The 16,880-nt window shown below is 46.8% G+C and overlaps 1 protein-coding gene across 1 annotated transcript in view; it reads left to right on the top strand.

The window, feature by feature from the left end:
* The window catches only part of DDR2 (discoidin domain receptor tyrosine kinase 2), a 1,651,236-nt gene that overhangs the window by 657,700 nt on the left and 976,656 nt on the right, over positions 1 to 16,880 (top strand). The window contains exon 5 of the mRNA XM_040407250.1: positions 1,436 to 1,583. Within this exon, the coding sequence (XP_040263184.1) occupies positions 1,436 to 1,583 (148 nt within the window). The remainder of the gene's footprint in view (positions 1 to 1,435; positions 1,584 to 16,880) is intronic.

Genomic DNA, 16,880 nt, shown 5'->3' with positions numbered 1-16,880 from the left:
CACTCCGTAGTGCCTCCGTTCCTCACGGACCTTCTGAATTGCAGACCCATTCAAGTGAATGGGTCCGCATCCGTGATGCTGTGCCAGAACAGCGGTTCCCCAAAATAAGGGCCCCGGACGGCTCATGGTCATGTGCATGAGCCCTTAAACAATTTAGAAGATAGAGAAATGTTTCCAATTTTTTATAAGTAAAGGTAGAACATATCAACTCAAATTTACCTTTAACATAAATAACAATGTGTTACAAGAAAACAGTCTCAGAATGGCTTGGATAAATAAAAGCATTCCAAAGTTATTACCCCATGAAATGACATGTCAGATTTGCAAACATAGGCTCTGTCAGGAAGGTGAAAAAAGTGTCCTGAAGGGGTTAAAACTGTTGTGTTATCAGTTCATGTGTGGGAAAAGTTGAAAGGAACAAGTATAGGCCTCTGGTACATGTTGCCCTGTTTATAATCCAGCAATTGACATGCAGTATATTGTATCATAAAATGTAAATGAAATGGAATAGTGGTGCTGGTCTGTCTAAAAGAATCCTGAGATGCAGACTTCCTCTATGACAAATTATAGCATATGAAAAGGGGTCAATCAAATAGATGAGCTTGCATGCAGGTGTCCATGCAGAAAGACTATAAACCCTCATGCACACGTCCGTGGAACACGGACCGTGAGATACCGGCCTGGATTCCTGCTGAGTGCAGGAGCACACGGCTCATTGGTTGCTATGACGCTATGCGCTTTGTGCCTCCGCTGCTGTACAGTAATACACTCGTATAGATAATACAAGTGTATTACTGTACAGCAGCGGGCGCACGTCGTCATAGCAACTAATTACGCCATGCGCTCCTGCACTAAGCACGAATCCAGGCCGGTATCTCACGGTCCATGTTCCACGGACGTGTGCATGAGGCTTAATCCACAAATAGAAACACAAAGCAGTGGTGGACTGATACAGTTCATCTTAACAACATAATATAATAGCATATTGCTTTCAGTAAAGGGCTATAATTGCAAAATTCCAAGAGTGACCACAGGCTTTTTTAACAGTGTAGGCCTCATGCACACGACCGTTGTTTTGGTCCGCATCCAAACTGCAGTTTTTGCGTCTTGGATGCGGACCCATTCACTTCAATGGGGCCGCAAAAGATGCGGACAGCACTCCGTGTGCTGTCCACATCTGTTGCTCCGTTCCGTGGTCCGCAAAAAAAATATAACCTGTCCTATTCTTGTCCGCAAAACGGACAAGAATAGGCAGTTATATCAATGGCTGTCCGTGCCGTTCCGCAAATTGCGGAACACACAAGGACGCCATCCGTGTTTTGCGGATCGCAAAAAACACAACGGTCGTGTGCATGTAGCCTTATTATTAGGAAATTGTTTTCATACTTTGCAAATTACTGTAAATATACATGTTCTTATAAACTGTATCTTTCAGGTTCTTGAAGGAAATATCAACCCTTATGACATAGTGTTAAAGGACCTTGAACCTCCTATAATTGCCAGGTTTTTACGTTTCATCCCAGTGACTGACCATTCCATGAATGTGTGCTTACGCGTGGAGCTGTATGGATGTGTTTGGCTGGGTAAGACTTTATGCTATCAACTTCAAATATTACTTATAATTGTTTGTTTTACTTCATTACGTCTTGAGCCTCAGTTTGTCTTAAATGTTTGAAATAGAATAGAAGGAACCAAGTCAGGATTATTCAGTGTACACATAACATGTAGACTATAACTTGTATTTGACCAAACTTGTAAAATAAAGCAGTTGGAGATGGTGTTGGGTGGATAGGTATGCTAGATAGGCAGAACTGTACACATCCATTCCTCCACTTTTTTAGATTAGATGAGTGGCAGACCGAGACTGTATGGGTAGGCGTGGAAAACGAAATTGCTACTAGAGATTAGCAAATTTCTCAAAAATTCGATTCGGCCGGTTCGTCTAAGTAAAAAAAAAAAAATTTGGTTCAATCCGAATTAATTCGCTGCAAATCGTGTTCAAAAATGGCTATTTCCTGGCTGCAGAGAGCATTTATACTGGTGTAGAACACTGCCTTGCAGTAACACGCATAGGGAGTCTGCTGTGGTTGTGAAACAATACTGTGAGTCCGTATGACATGCAGATGAAAGGCGTCGCTCTTAGAATCACTGCACACTTCACTTATTTGGGCAGTCATGGGGCCAAAACTATGAGTGCACTCCTTTTACACCGTCGTCAGCTGATTCCACATAGCTGTCCACAGAACCAATTCTATTAAAAGCTTTTACAGGCAGAGCCCCCCCGTCAGAGTGCAGAGGGTGTCAGCAGTAAGTATGTGTTGACGTCATAGATTATTTTGCTCTCCGTCAGAACAATAACCCCCCCAAAAATGGATCCTGTTTGTTGAGCATCCGCCTTCACTCGATCGGCATTTGGTCAGTATTCTATCAGTATTGCTAATGCCAAAAAAACAGGAGTGGATCCAAAACAGAGATAACACGTGAATGGAATATTTGCATGTCTTCTATGTTTTGTACCCATTCCTGCTTTTGGCTACCAAATCATAAGCCAATTCTGATGGGACCATACAGGCCTTAGAGCTGCTACACAGAGAGGTCCATTGTGCGACTCAGTTTTCCTTACTTCTGACAGATCAGAAGAAGGGTCAAATAAATAATGATGTCAGCCAGGCCGAAAGGCAAAATAGTCGCCCAGTCATGAAGTGGGGAGGGTGGAAACAGCATGAGAAGTCCACAGAGTGGCCCTATGACATAGTGGTGTGTCGGAAGCAGCAAGATGAGACCACAGAGTGGCCCAAATACAGAGTGTGGAGGCGGCAGCAGCAGCATCAGGAGGAGGCCACAGGGTGGCACAATGAGAGTGTGGAGGTGGCAGCAGCAAAATCAGAAGGCCACAGAGTGGCACAATGACAGTGTGGAGGTGACAGCAGCAGCATCAGGAGACCACAGAGTGGCAAAGGGATGTAGTGTGGAGGTGACAGCAGCATCAGGAGACCACAGAGTGACCCTGTGACAGAGTGGGGAGGTGGCAGCAGCATCAGGAGACCACAGAGTGACCCGGTGACAGAGTGGGGAGGTGTTTGGCAATACCAGTACCAGCTAAAGATGGTGGGTGAAAGAAGGAGCACTTGGCATCAGATGTGTGGCATCAGGAGGGTGGCAGCATCAGAATTGTAGCTGAGGCAGGGAGCCAGAACAAATCGGTCTCTTTTGTCAAAGTGTTGGTGTGGCACCATGGAATGATCTAGTCTGATGCATCAGGCATTGGTGGGTGGAAATCCTGGCTGATCCATGCCTGATTCATCTTGACAAGGGTCAGTCTCTCCACATTTAGGGTGGACAGGCGGGTTCTTCTTGGGGTAACTATGGCCCTTGCCACACTAAACACTGGCTCTGATGCCACAATACTGGCCAGGCAGGACAGCTTTTCCAGGGCAAACTCTGCTAGTTGTTGCCACAAATTCAGTTTGGCTGCCCAGTCCAGTGGATTTTCAATGTGGGGTGGCAGGGTGCTGTCTAAGTATGCCATCACCTGCTGGTTCAGGTCCTGCTCCAGGTCTAGCTGCTGCTGCTGGTGAGTAGTTTCTTCAAAAGGCGGGTAAAGAAAGCTGCTCATCAGCGACTCTAAACTCAAGTTGCTGCTGATGGAGCTGGAACTGCTCCAACCCCCCACCCCACCCTGCCACTGCAGCCATGACAGAGGAACGTGAGCGCAAAGGGCGGCCCCCATCAGACCTGCGAGAGGATGGATTATGGCACAGATAGGCAGTTGCCAACTAACTACATAGGATTTCTCTATAGTAGTTCAGTTTGTCCTCCCTCTCAGGGGGTGTAAAATAGGCCCCCATTTTGGACCGGTAGCGAGGGTTCAACAAGGTGGAGAGCCAGAAGTCATCCCTTTGCGGAATGGTGACAATTTGGCTGACACTACGCAAGAAAATGAGCATGCATAGGGCCATTCGTGAAAGTAACTTGATCCATCTCCACTGCATACTGCCACGGTGTGTCTAGGTCCTCTGTCTCCTCTTTCTCATCGCCCTGTAGCTCTTCTGGCTGCTCCTGCTCCTCCTCTCCTGTCACCTGTATGTAAAAACCACCCACTTTGCTACACATTGCTTGTGCTTCAATGTCCTCCTCCTCCTGTAGTTCGTCCCCCACAGGGCTCATATGGCCGTGAGATCTAGGCGCCACGTCGCCAGTCCCCTGACCAGCCAGATTTACCAGCATCTGTTACAGGACATGAAGCAGTGGAATGACGTTGTTCATCCTTGTAAAGGGGGAATATTACTCACCAATATTTATGCAAATATCGATAATTAATATTCATAAATAGGAGGAGCCGTCTAGTGATGACTCCGCCTATTTATACCTTTTTATATTAACACAATACTTTCACTTTGCCTTACGCTAATCACTAAGCTAGCTGCATGCGCCTTACTAAACTAACTATCGCTAATAACCACACGTCACACAGATAGTTACAAATAAAACACAGTATTTATTAATACCAACAATACACTACGCACGCAATACACTAACAATACAGTACTATAAATACAGCACTAAACTACACTACACGGTTCCCAAATTCCACCCACAAACTAACTATACAATACACTTACACAAATATTAGCAGCCCACTCCACCTGGTTCTATTCCTGTCCCTAAGGGAATGACGAGGGTTAACGGTGGCGCTGCAGGGGCGAATGCAAGCCACAGACACAGAATAGGGCTTCTGTAGGGTATGGGTAGGGGAACTGAAGGGTAGGGATACAGCAATGCAAGGGTTAATACCTTGCAAGTGATAGGGGTACAGAGAGGGGGTGAATAGTAGGATCGGGGAGAGTATGGGCAGGTTGTGGGTAGGTAGTGGGTAGGGGTAGGATTATATGGGTAGGTATCTTTGGTGGGATAGTGGTATGGGAATAATAGGAGAGGCAGGGGTTAATCAGGGGAGTAGGGGTTTCTCATTGATGGGATAGCAGTAGGGGTTAATGGATACTCGGCGTTATTGCTCGTTCGCCTAGGGGGTGCTCGTTCGTCCAGGGGGTGATCCTCTTCAGGCGGGGGGGCTGCTCCACTCTTCTCCAGTGCAGGGGCTGCACCACCATTAGGGACACGTGGGTCGGCGCAGTGAGATGACATCACTGCGCCAGCCGCATGTGCTGGAGATAATTAAAACAAAGGACTCAGATTCTGTTGAATCTGAGTTCTTTGTAGTCATCAGGATGACCGGGGCACATTCACACCGATGCACCTGGTTTCAGGTATTGGGGCCTATGGATATGGGGGGGGGGATATCTATAAGGGGCATAGATATATTATAAGGGGGATTAAAAGGGGGCACAGCTTCCAGGGACCACAATGAGCTCCTGTGGGCCACCAAGGGCAGATGTGCGCAGATGCTGGGCACATCTGCGCACATCATCCTATGATGTGGCAGTCAGTGCATGCATATATATCATACATGCATGCATGTGTTTGCATGCATGTATGGATATATATGCATACGTCTCAACCCTTCCTCAACAATCCCCCTTTTGTCGGAAATACAACAATATCTTGGGGGAAAGGGTTGAGATATATTTGCCCCCCCTCAACCACATCCTTGGTGGAAGTTCAGGAAGTACTGTAGTGCACACTGATCTTTAGGTACCTAGACATCCCTCATCCAGCTTCCTCCAACCTGCCCTTCACCGTAACCCACTCCCCTATCCACAGGATACACCGTCTTCTTATCGCGGGAACTTTCTTGACATCTTTTGAATAGTCTTCCAGTGTCGGCCACTCTCAACGTTTAGAGTGACCACACCCCCACAGTCTCTCGGTAGTTGCCGATCTTCAGGTGTCTCCCCCACCCTAAATCTGGAGCGGGTTCACTCTCGCAGTCTTTAACTGGCCTTTCTTTCAAGTAATAGTCTTCCAGTGTCGGCCACCCCCAATGTTGGGAGTGACCACACCCCCACAGTCTCTCGGTAGTATTGCCGATCTTCAGGTATGGCCCACCTCCAAGGATCTGGAGCGGGTTCACCCTCACAACCTTTAACTGGCCTTTCTTTCAAGTAATAGTCTTCCAGTGTCGGCCACCCCCAATTGGAGTGACCACACCCCCACAGTCTCTCTGTATCATTGCCGATCTTCAGGTATGGCCCGCCTCCAAGGAAAATGGAGCGGGTTCACCCTCACAACCTCAGTCTACAACTTTCTTCAAGCACGACTTTCGTCCAACGTCTCTTGTTCCATTTTGATGGGTGCGGTTCTCCCATGGACAGATTAATAGGTCTTTACACTGCAGGTCAGAGCGAGGTGATGTCATGGTACCTAAATTCTAACTGCGGAGAACACCTCTGCCACACTACACATCCAGCCCCTCCCTTAAGAAATTCACCGTTCCAAAGACACAGGTAGGTCGTAGACTTACGTGTCAATGGGAAACAACTATAGGATGCAAATGTGTACAGCCAGGTTATAACTCACCGCAGTGTGTTGGGCGAGTTTCCCTGGGTAGGCTGTCACACATTAAAGTGTCCATGGGTACACAATCCACAACAAACAAAATCAATATATGTACATAGTACTATGGGGTTTCAGGATAGCGCAAGTTATACGTCCCGAACCCTCATAGGAAACAAAGTGTGTCCATAAGATATTTGGCTACAGGACTATGTTGGAGTTATGTCCTGAGCCTCCTCCTCCGGTTAGTTCGGTAAAGTTCTGTCTGGTCCTGGTGTGTTTGGTCAATAAGTCCCTTGACCCTCCGATACACAGTCTAATGTAGATGATGATTTTCTGCGGACCCGTTGACTTTCAATGGGTCCGTTAAAAACTCGGAAAATGCACCGTTGTTCATCCGCGTCCGTGATCCGTGTTTCCTGTCCGTCAAAAAAATATGACTTGTCCTATTTTTTTGACGGACAACGGTTCAATGGGTCCGTGAAAAAACACGGATGCACACAAGATTGTCATCCGCGTCGGTGATCCGTGTCCGTAGGCTACTTTCGCACAGACGGATCCGCAGATCCGTCTGCATAACAGCTTTTTCAGATCTGAGTTTTCACATCGTGAAAACTCAGATCCGACAGTATATTCTAACACAGAGGCGTTCCCATGGTGATGGGGACGCTTCAAGTTAGAATATACTAAGAACTGTGTACATAACTGCCCCCTGCTGCCTGGCAGCACCCGATCTCTTACAGGGGGCTGTGATCCGCACAATTAACCCCTCAGGTGCCACACCTCCCCAGTAACCCCCCTCCCTCCCTCCCCAGTATTAAATTCATTGGTGGCCAGTGCGGCCGCCCCTCCCTCCCTCCCTGTATTAAATTCATTGGTGGCCAGTGCGGCCCCCCTCCCTCCCTCCCCTGTATTAAATTAATTGGTGGCCAGTGCTGCCCCCCCTCCCACCCCTGTATTAAATTCATTGGTGGCCAGTGCGGCCTCCCCCCCCTAATTAAAATCCCCCCCCCATCATTGGTGGCAGCAGAGAGTTCCAATCGGAGTTACTTATAGCACAGACCTGTTACTTACCAGTAGGAGGAGCGCCCGGCCGGTCACAGACAGCGCAGGTAAGTATAAGGCTTCTAAAATTGCTAAGTAACCATGGCATCCAGGACTGCAGTAGCGTCCTGGTTTCCATGGTAACCGATCGGAGCCCCAGCGATTAAACTGGGACTCCGATCGGAACTCTCCGCAGCCACCAATGATGGGGGTGTGTGATTTTAATTGGGGGGGGGGGGGAGGCCGCACTGGCCACCAATGAATTTAATACAGGGGAGGGAAGGGGGCCGCACTGGCCAGCAATGAATTTAATACAGGGGAGGGAGGGAGGGGAGGCCGCACTGGCCACCAATGAATTAATACAGGGGAGGGAGGGGGGCCGCACTGGCCACCAATGAATTTAATACAGGGGAGGGAGGGGGGGCCGCACAGTCCACCAATGAATTTAAAACTGGGGAGGGAGGGGGGTCTCCCCCCTGCTGCCTGGCAGCACCTGATCTCTTACAGGGGGCTATGATACGCACAATTAACCCCTCAGGTGCGGCACCTGAGGGGTTAATTGTGCGGATCACAGCCCCCTGTAAGAGATCGGGTGCTGCCAGGCAGCAGGGGGCAGTCATGTACACAGTTCTTAGTATATTCTTAGTTCTTAGTATATTGAAGCATCCCCATCACTATGAGAACGCCTCTGTGTTAGAATATACTGTCGGATCTGAGTTTTCACGATCTAACTCAAATCCGATGGTATATTCTAACATAGAGACGTTCCTATGGTGATGGGGACACTTCAAGTTAAAATATACCATCGGATTGGAGAAAACTCCGATCCGATGGTATATTAATAGGGACTCCTGACTTTACATTGAAAGTCAATGGCGGACGGATCCGTTTGCAATTGCACCATATTGTGTCAACGTCAAATGGATCCATCCCCATTGACTTGCATTGTAAGTCAGGACGGATCCGTTTGGCTCCGCGCGGCCAGGCGGACACCAAAACGACTTTTTTTTTACTTTCCTTCATGTCTGGTGATCCTCCAAAAATCAAGGAAGACACACGGAAACAAAAACGGAAACGGATCACGGAACCCCGTTTTGCGGACCGTGAAAAAATACTGTCCTGTGCATGAGGCCTAAGACTGAGTAAACTTAGCCTCAATTTCCTCCTTCTGCCTCTGCAGCTCTACTAACTGTGACTCTAACCTAGCCACCTGCGCATCTCGGTCAACAGTAGACTGCACATTCTCCACCAGCTGTGCCCACAATGCCGAAACCTGGTCCAAATTACTGGCACAGCACTGGCAGTGAATGGTCGGAGGAATTGTCTCTGACCGAGACATCAGCGCAACTTCCTTTGGCTTGCAGATGCTAGCCTCAAACATATGAACCAGTTTGGCTAGCATCTGAAGTCACTTTGTGGATTTATTTAACACCGTCTGTTTGTTAACACATAGCCTGTCATAGCTACAAGCCTGTGTTAACAAATCGGACCACAGCATTTCTGCTGACTTGTACGTGGTGGGGAGGATGGGATTGAAAGTGCTGTGTCTGCTCAAGTGTTGCAGTGTAGAGAATTCCATACTCACTTTTTGATGAGCGTCCATCTTCTCATTGGGGCCGTACCTCTTCGTCCTACGCAGCTGCTTGGAAGAAGTCCTTATTCTCCCGGATCGCTTCTTCCCGACCAGCCGGACTTGTACGCTGCTCCAACGAAGATGGATCTCCTTCAGTGACGTGTCCTCTTCTCCCTTGCAACACTCGAGCGATGCAGTGACCGTGTAAAGCAAACATCAAAATATTAGTTCACAGATAGATTATAGATTCTCTGCTAAAGATTTTGATCTGCGTTTGGTACTATATGGAAGAGTCGCGTTACCTGTCCGAATTATCAGGTCCTAGACGCTCAGACCACTGACCGCATCTCTCTTGCCTGATAGTTCACAGTATAACCGACCTCTAGCCTCAAAACCAAACACAGATTTCCAAAATCTGAGCAGTGGGCCTAGCTCGCCAATGTAAAGGGGGAATATTACTCACCAATATTTATGCAAATATCGATAATTAATATTCATAAATAGGAGGAGCCGACTAGTGATGACTCTGCCTATTTATACTTTTATATATTAACACAATACTTTCACTTTGCCTTGCGCTAATCACTAAGCTAGCTGCATGCGCCTTACTAAACTAACTATCGCTAATAACCACACGTTACACAGATAGTTACAAATAAAACACAGTATTTATTAATACCAACAATACACTACGCACGCAATACACTAACAATACAGTACTATAAATACAGCACTAAACTACACTACACGGTTCCCAAATTCCACCCACAAACTAACTATACAATACACTTACACAAATATTAGCAGCCCACTCCACCTGGTTCTATTCCTGTCCCTAAGGGAATGACGAGGGTTAACGGTGGCGCTGCAGGGGCGAATGCAGGCCACAGACACAGAATAGGGTTTCTGTAGGGTACGGGTAGGGGAACTGAAGGGTAGGGATACAGCAATTCAAGGGTTAATACCCTGCAAGTGATAGGGGTACAGAGAGGGGGTGAATGGTAGGATCGGGGAGAGTATGGGCAGGTTGTGGGTAGGTAGTGGGTAGGGGTAGGATTATTGCATTCCGGAATGCGCATAATAGAAGGAGGGGAGGTTTCTCCCTTCCTTCTATCAGGTATCGTTGGTGGGATAGTGGTATGGGTATAATAGGAGAGGCAGGGGTTAATCAGGGGAGTAGGGGTTTCTCATTGGTGGGATAGCGGTAGGGGTTAATGGATACTCAGCGTTATTGCTCGTTCGTCTAGGGGGTGCTCGTTCGTCTAGGCGTTGATCCTCTTCAGGCGGGGGGGGGCGCTCCGCTCTTCTCCAGTGCAGGGGCCGCCGGACATTTATATCCGGACGCCCGCACTACCGCACCGCCCACACATCTGGAGGCGCTCATCCGGAGGCGCGAGGGCCGGCGCAGTAAGATAATGTCACTGCGCCAGCCCGCGCGCCTCCGGATGAGCACGGCCCCGACGCGCCACTTTCTAACAGGCGGGAGAAGCCTTTGATCTCCCGCCTGTAGCACTTTGCATTCCGGAATGCGCATAATAGAAGGAGGGGAGGTTTCTCCCTTCCTTCTATCATGTATAATTATCTCCAGCAGCGCTGGAGATAATTAAAACAAAGGACTTAGATTCTGTTGAATCAGAGTTCTTTGTAGTCATCAGGATGACCGGACCCTTGTCCGGTCATTCTGATGCAATCAACCAGATTGCATCAGTATGAATGCTTGGGGCACATTCACACCGATTCACCTGGTTTCAGGTATTGGGGCCTATGGATATGGGGGGGATATCTATAAGGGGCATAGATATATTATAAGGGGGATTAAAAGGGGGCACAGCTTCCAGGGACCACATATTTCCCACAGGGGCCACAATGAGCCCCTGTGGGCCACCAAGGGCAGATGTGGACAGATGCTGGGCACATCTGCGCACATCATCCTATGATGTGGCAGTCAGTGCATGCATATATATCATACATGCATGCGTTTGCATGCATGTATGGATATATATGCATACGTCTCAACACTTCCTCAACAATCCTGTAGTCCTGGCGACTGACAAAGGGCAACCAATCAACAAGCGATTAACTTGTGTGCCCTTAGAAGCCATCACAGCCATGCCTACTAATGGCATGGCTGTGATTGGCCAGTGCAGCATGTGACCCAGCCTCTATATAAGCTGGAGTCATGTAGTGCCGCACGTTACATCAGCTCTTACTAGTGTAGGGAGAGGATGCTGCAGCTGTGAGGGAGAGGTTAGGAAACAATTCTGGTGCTCTTGGTATTAAATCTGCAAACTACAGCGATTTTTATGGGTGCTATGCTACATCTTTGTACCCCTGAGCCCAGTGCCACAGAGAAATAAGCTTTAATCAGTCTGTTTGTTAGGTGAGCGTCGGCGACCATTTTTGCAAGTGCAGCGCACATGCAACTGCATGTGTTCCAGGGACATTACTTTAATTCTGTTCTAGTAGCTCAGTGGACGACATCTAGGCATTTTTTAAGGAAACCTGCACTGCATATGTGCCAGGGGAAGGGAAAATAATTGAAAAAAAAAATCACACTTTTTGTGCTAGATAGTACATTTGCAGCCTGCGCTGCATTTCTGACCGTCCACTAAAACCGTTAAATACTGCTGTTACAATGTTGGTAGAAAAAAGCACACTTTTTGTGCTAGATAGTACATTTGTGGCCTGCGCTGCATTTCTGACAGTCCAATAAAACCAGTCAATACTGCTGTTACATTGTTGGTTGACAAATTCTCCTTTTTTGTGACAGTGAAGTAATTGTATTAAATTCGCCTTTCACACTGTTGTGTGACCTCAAGAAATGTTTTCTCTTTGACACCGACACAGCCTTACTGTCAGTGAACTTAATTGTTGACTATCGGCAGTTACATTGTCGCCTGACATAAACCATCCGTTAAAAATCAGACCGTAGAAAAAGCTTGAGTGGCACTACGTGAATGTCATGACGGTCTTCTACTGATAGCGTCACAAATGCAAACCAAAGCATGTACCGTATAATAAAACATCCGGTGGTGCTCTGCATTGACAGGCAATATCTTCAAGAATTCATTGCACAAGAAAAAGGAAATTGCGGCACTCACCTTCAGATGTAAAAAACGTTCTTTATTCTTCCATTGTTAAAAGCTAGGTCAGCGGGACAGACAACATAGAATGCAAATGTAAAAAAATCGGGAACAGCCGTTTTGCGCTTGTATGCGCTTCCTCTGGCCTCAGTCTGTATGTCAGTGCAATGCAGGTCTTAATACCACACCTGGTGCTCAACCCGCCCACAGGTGAGGTCGTCACTCCATATACTGGGAGGTTACTAATAGTAAAGACCGGAGTGCACCACATGTATCCACAGACCCTTTACAAAAAGAACGCCAACCTGATACCCAAAACCAACACAAAAAAACTATCTACATAAACACTCCCATGTCCAATTTTTCATTAAGTCCCAGGGGTCCCGTCGCTCCGGAACGGAGTATCCACCTTCCTTCTCTCCTCAGTAGTTCCCGCCCGCTCTCTGTCACCCCCTTGTGGTAGAGGTGGCACTACCTCCACTCCTGCAAACCTCCGAACTCTACGATTTCCAACGTCGCCTCATTCACATGCTTTATAAGACGGGGAACCCCTCTGCCAGTATTTAAGGTATTTAGATGTTTACGGAACCTCTCAAACATACTGCGGATGGTTTTCCCAATATAGAATCTCCCGCATATACAAGATATTACATACACCACAAACTTCGTTCGGCAAGTAATCAATGTGTTCACCCTGTGCCTCAAACCCGCAAAGAACAACAGTTTCCACAGCGTCTATTGCCTTTAGGCTGAAGGCTGTCTAGCCACGGAGTTGTAGTCGCCCCACGTACAGTGAAGCGACTACAAACCAACCTGTCCTTCAGAGTATGACATTTTCTAAACGCAATTAACGGGCGAATATCCCTTATACAGGGAGTGCAGAATTATTAGGCAAGTTGTATTTTTGAGGATTAATTTTATTATTGAACAACAACCATGTTCTCAATGAACCCAAAAAACTCATTAATATCAAAGCTGAATATTTTTGGAAGTAGTTTTTAGTTTGTTTTTAGTTTTAGCTATTTTAGGGGGATATCTGTGTGTGCAGGTGACTATTACTGTGCATAATTATTAGGCAACTTAACAAAAAACAAATATATACCCATTTCAATTATTTATTTTTACCAGTGAAACCAATATAACATCTCAACATTCACAAATATACATTTCTGACATTCAAAAACAAATCAGTGACCAATATAGCCACCTTTCTTTGCAAGGACACTCAAAAGCCTGCCATCAATGGATTCTGTCAGTGTTTTGATCTGTTCACCATCAAGATTGCGTGCAGCAGCAACCACAGCCTCCCAGACACTGTTCAGAGAGGTGTACTGTTTTCCCTCCTTGTAAATCTCACATTTGATGATGGACCACAGGTTCTCAATGGGGTTCAGATCAGGTGAACAAGGAGGCCATGTCATTAGATTTTCTTCTTTTATACCCTTTCTTGCCAGCCACGCTGTGGAGTACTTGGACGCGTGTGATGGAGCATTGTCCTGCATGAAAATCATGTTTTTCTTGAAGGATGCAGACTTCTTCCTGTACCACTGCTTGAAGAAGGTGTCTTCCAGAAACTGGCAGTAGGACTGGGAGTTGAGCTTGACTCCATCCTCAACCCGAAAAGGCCCCACAAGCTCATCTTTGATGATACCAGCCCAAACCAGTACTCCACCTCCACCTTGCTGGCGTCTGAGTCGGACTGGAGCTCTCTGCCCTTTACCAATCCAGCCACGGGCCCATCCATCTGGCCCATCAAGACTCACTCTCATTTCATCAGTCCATAAAACCTTAGAAAAATCAGTCTTGACGTTTCAGCTTGTGTGTCTTGTTCAGTGGTGATCGTCTTTCAGCCTTTCTTACCTTGGCCATGTCTCTGAGTATTGCACACCTTGTGCTTTTGGGCACTCCAGTGATGTTGTAGCTCTGAAATATGGCCAAACTGGTGGCAAGTGGCATCTTGGCAGCTGCACGCTTGACTTTTCTCAGTTCATGGGCAGTTATTTTGCGCCTTGGTTTTTCCACACGCTTCTTACGACCCTGTTGACTATTTTGAATGAAACGCTTGATTGTTCGATGATCACGCTTCAGAAGCTTTGCAATTTTAAGAGTGCTGCATCCCTCTGCAAGATATCTCACTATTTTTGACTTTTCTGAGCCTGTCAAGTCCTTCTTTTGACCCATTTTGCCAAAGGAAAGGAAGTTGCCTAATAATTATGCACACCTAATATAGGGTGTTGATGTCATTAGACCACACCCCTTCTCATTACAGAGATGCACATCACCTAATATGCTTAATTGGTAGTAGGCTTTCGAGCCTATACAGCTTGGAGTAAGACAACATGCATAAAGAGGATGATGTGGTCAAAATACTCATTTGCCTAATAATTCTGCACGCAGTGTACTCTCCAAGCTCTCGTCCTGCTTCAGCGACTCCCAGTGGGTCCTCACTATCTTTTTAATAAGAGCCGCCATCGGACTGAACTTAAATGAGAAAACAAAAGGTTTTGAAGTAATACGCCCTTCTTTTTTAACTTGTCTTCCTGCAGATTTTTCTGAACTCACATCAGTAACCCTAGAAAGGGCCTCATTCAATAGTGCCAAGGGATAGCCCCTAGCAGACAGGCGGCCCCTTAGGTCCAAAGCCTGTCTGTTGAAACCCTCCTCGGTCCTATTGATGCGCCACAGTATGACAAACTGACCATAGGGGACAGCCTTTTTTACGTGAATCCGGTGGTAGCTAGAAAACTGTAGCAGAGAGTTAGTTGCCGTGGGCTTGCGATAGCCCTTGGCAACTAACTCTCCCCCCTGTGTGGATATGAGGACATCCAAAAACTCTAACCTGTCACCTCCATATTTGTGTGTGAATTTCATGCTCATGGCATTTACGTTGTTAAGATGTTTCACGAAATCCATAAATAGGACCTCCGTCCCTGACCATGCCATGAACACGTCATCCACATACCTCAGGTATAACTTAATATAAGGGAGGAAAGTGTTGATTGTGGAGTAGATGTAACGATCCTCGAACCTTGCCAAAAATAAATTGGCAAAGGTACATGCTACAGGAGTCCCCATCGCCGTGCCAGACTTTTGAGTATACCAGGAATCCCCGAAGACAAAGGCATTATTTTTCAGAACCAGACCTAAGCCTTCTCTGATAAAATTCAGGTAGGCTTCACTTTTATCCATATTTTTTTAAATCATAACTACGGCTTCTATGCCTTTGTCTTGGTGGATCCGCGTATCCAGGCTTTCCACGTCTAGGGACACCAACCAATACTCCCCCTGCCACACAAAGCATTTCAGTGCCTGGGGGAGATCAGCAGTGTCCCTGAGGTATGAAGGGGCCTTACTGACCATAGGCCTTAACATCCAATCAAGGTATTTTGAGAGTGGTTCGGTAACCGATCCGACCCCCAAGACAATGGGTCTGCCCGGGGGCTGGGTCGGCGACTTAAGGATCTTTGTGAGGAAATACCACGCTGGCTTTCTGGGGAACAGCGGGAGTAGAGATTCTGCTTTTTTCCTAGATAATATACCTCCTACAACCTGTCTGTGTATAAAACCGCGTAGTGTGTTCTGGATCTTAATGGTCGGATCTGACTTCAATTTTACGTAGACGCTCGTGTGTTTGAGTTGCCTCCTCGCCTCTGTAACGTAATACTCTTTTGAGAGCAAAACCACGTTACCCCCCTTGTCTGCCGGTTTTACAACAATGTCTTCACAATTTTTCAACCATCTGTGTGCTTTCTCCTCTTTCTCGGTTATATTTTTGATCGTGCAGGGATATACCAGTGCTTTAACATCTTCTAACTTCTAAGACTTTGATGCTGTCCCTGGCAGAAAAGGGGGGATTAAACATGGACTTAAGGCCAAGAGTGATAAACTCCCCAGGAACTTCACAAGATCTGCCTCCTAGATCCGACTCTGGTGACCATACCTTCTCCTCCCCTTCCTCCTCCTGATGCCTCTCCTAAAGGGTTCCTATCCGCCACAATTCCTGACATCTCACTATTCATGTAGTCCCCCTGGTTGTTTGACTGAATCTCTCCTCCCGCTGTTCCCCAGAAAGCCAGCGTAGTATTTCCTCCCAAAAATCCTTTAGTCGCTGACCCGGACCCCCGGGCAGACCCATTGTCTCCGGGGTCGGGTCGGTGACTGAACCACTCTCAAAATACCTTTATTGGTTGTTAAGGCCTATGGTCAGTAAGGCCCCTTCATACCTCAGGGACACCGCTGATCTCCTAGAGACACTGAAATCATTTGAGTGGCAGGGGGAGTATCGGTCGGTGTACCTAGACGTGGAAAGCCTATATCCCCAAAGACGAAGGCATAGAATCCGTAGTTACGATTTTAAAAAAATAGCAAAGCTTACCTGAATTTTATCAGAGAAGGCTTAGGTCTGGTTTTGAAAAATAATGCCTTTGTCTTCGGGGATTCCTGGTATACTCAAAAGTCTGGCACGGCGATGGGGACTCCAGTTGCATGTACCTTTGCCAATTTATTTTTGGCAAGGTTCAAGGATCGTTACATCTACTCCACAACCAACCCTTTCCTCCCTTATATTAAATTATACCTGAGGTATGTGGATGACGTGTTCATGGCATGGTCAGGGACGGAGGTCCAATTTATGGATTTTGTGAAACATCTTAACACCGTAAATGCCATGAACATGAAATTAACACACAAATATGGAGGTGACAGTTTAGAGTTTTTGGATGTCCTCA

This window comes from Bufo bufo, chromosome 9 (assembly GCF_905171765.1).
Source record: "Bufo bufo chromosome 9, aBufBuf1.1, whole genome shotgun sequence".
Classification (NCBI taxonomy): domain Eukaryota; kingdom Metazoa; phylum Chordata; class Amphibia; order Anura; family Bufonidae; genus Bufo; species Bufo bufo.
This window is presented reverse-complemented; position numbering and strand designations above follow the sequence as displayed.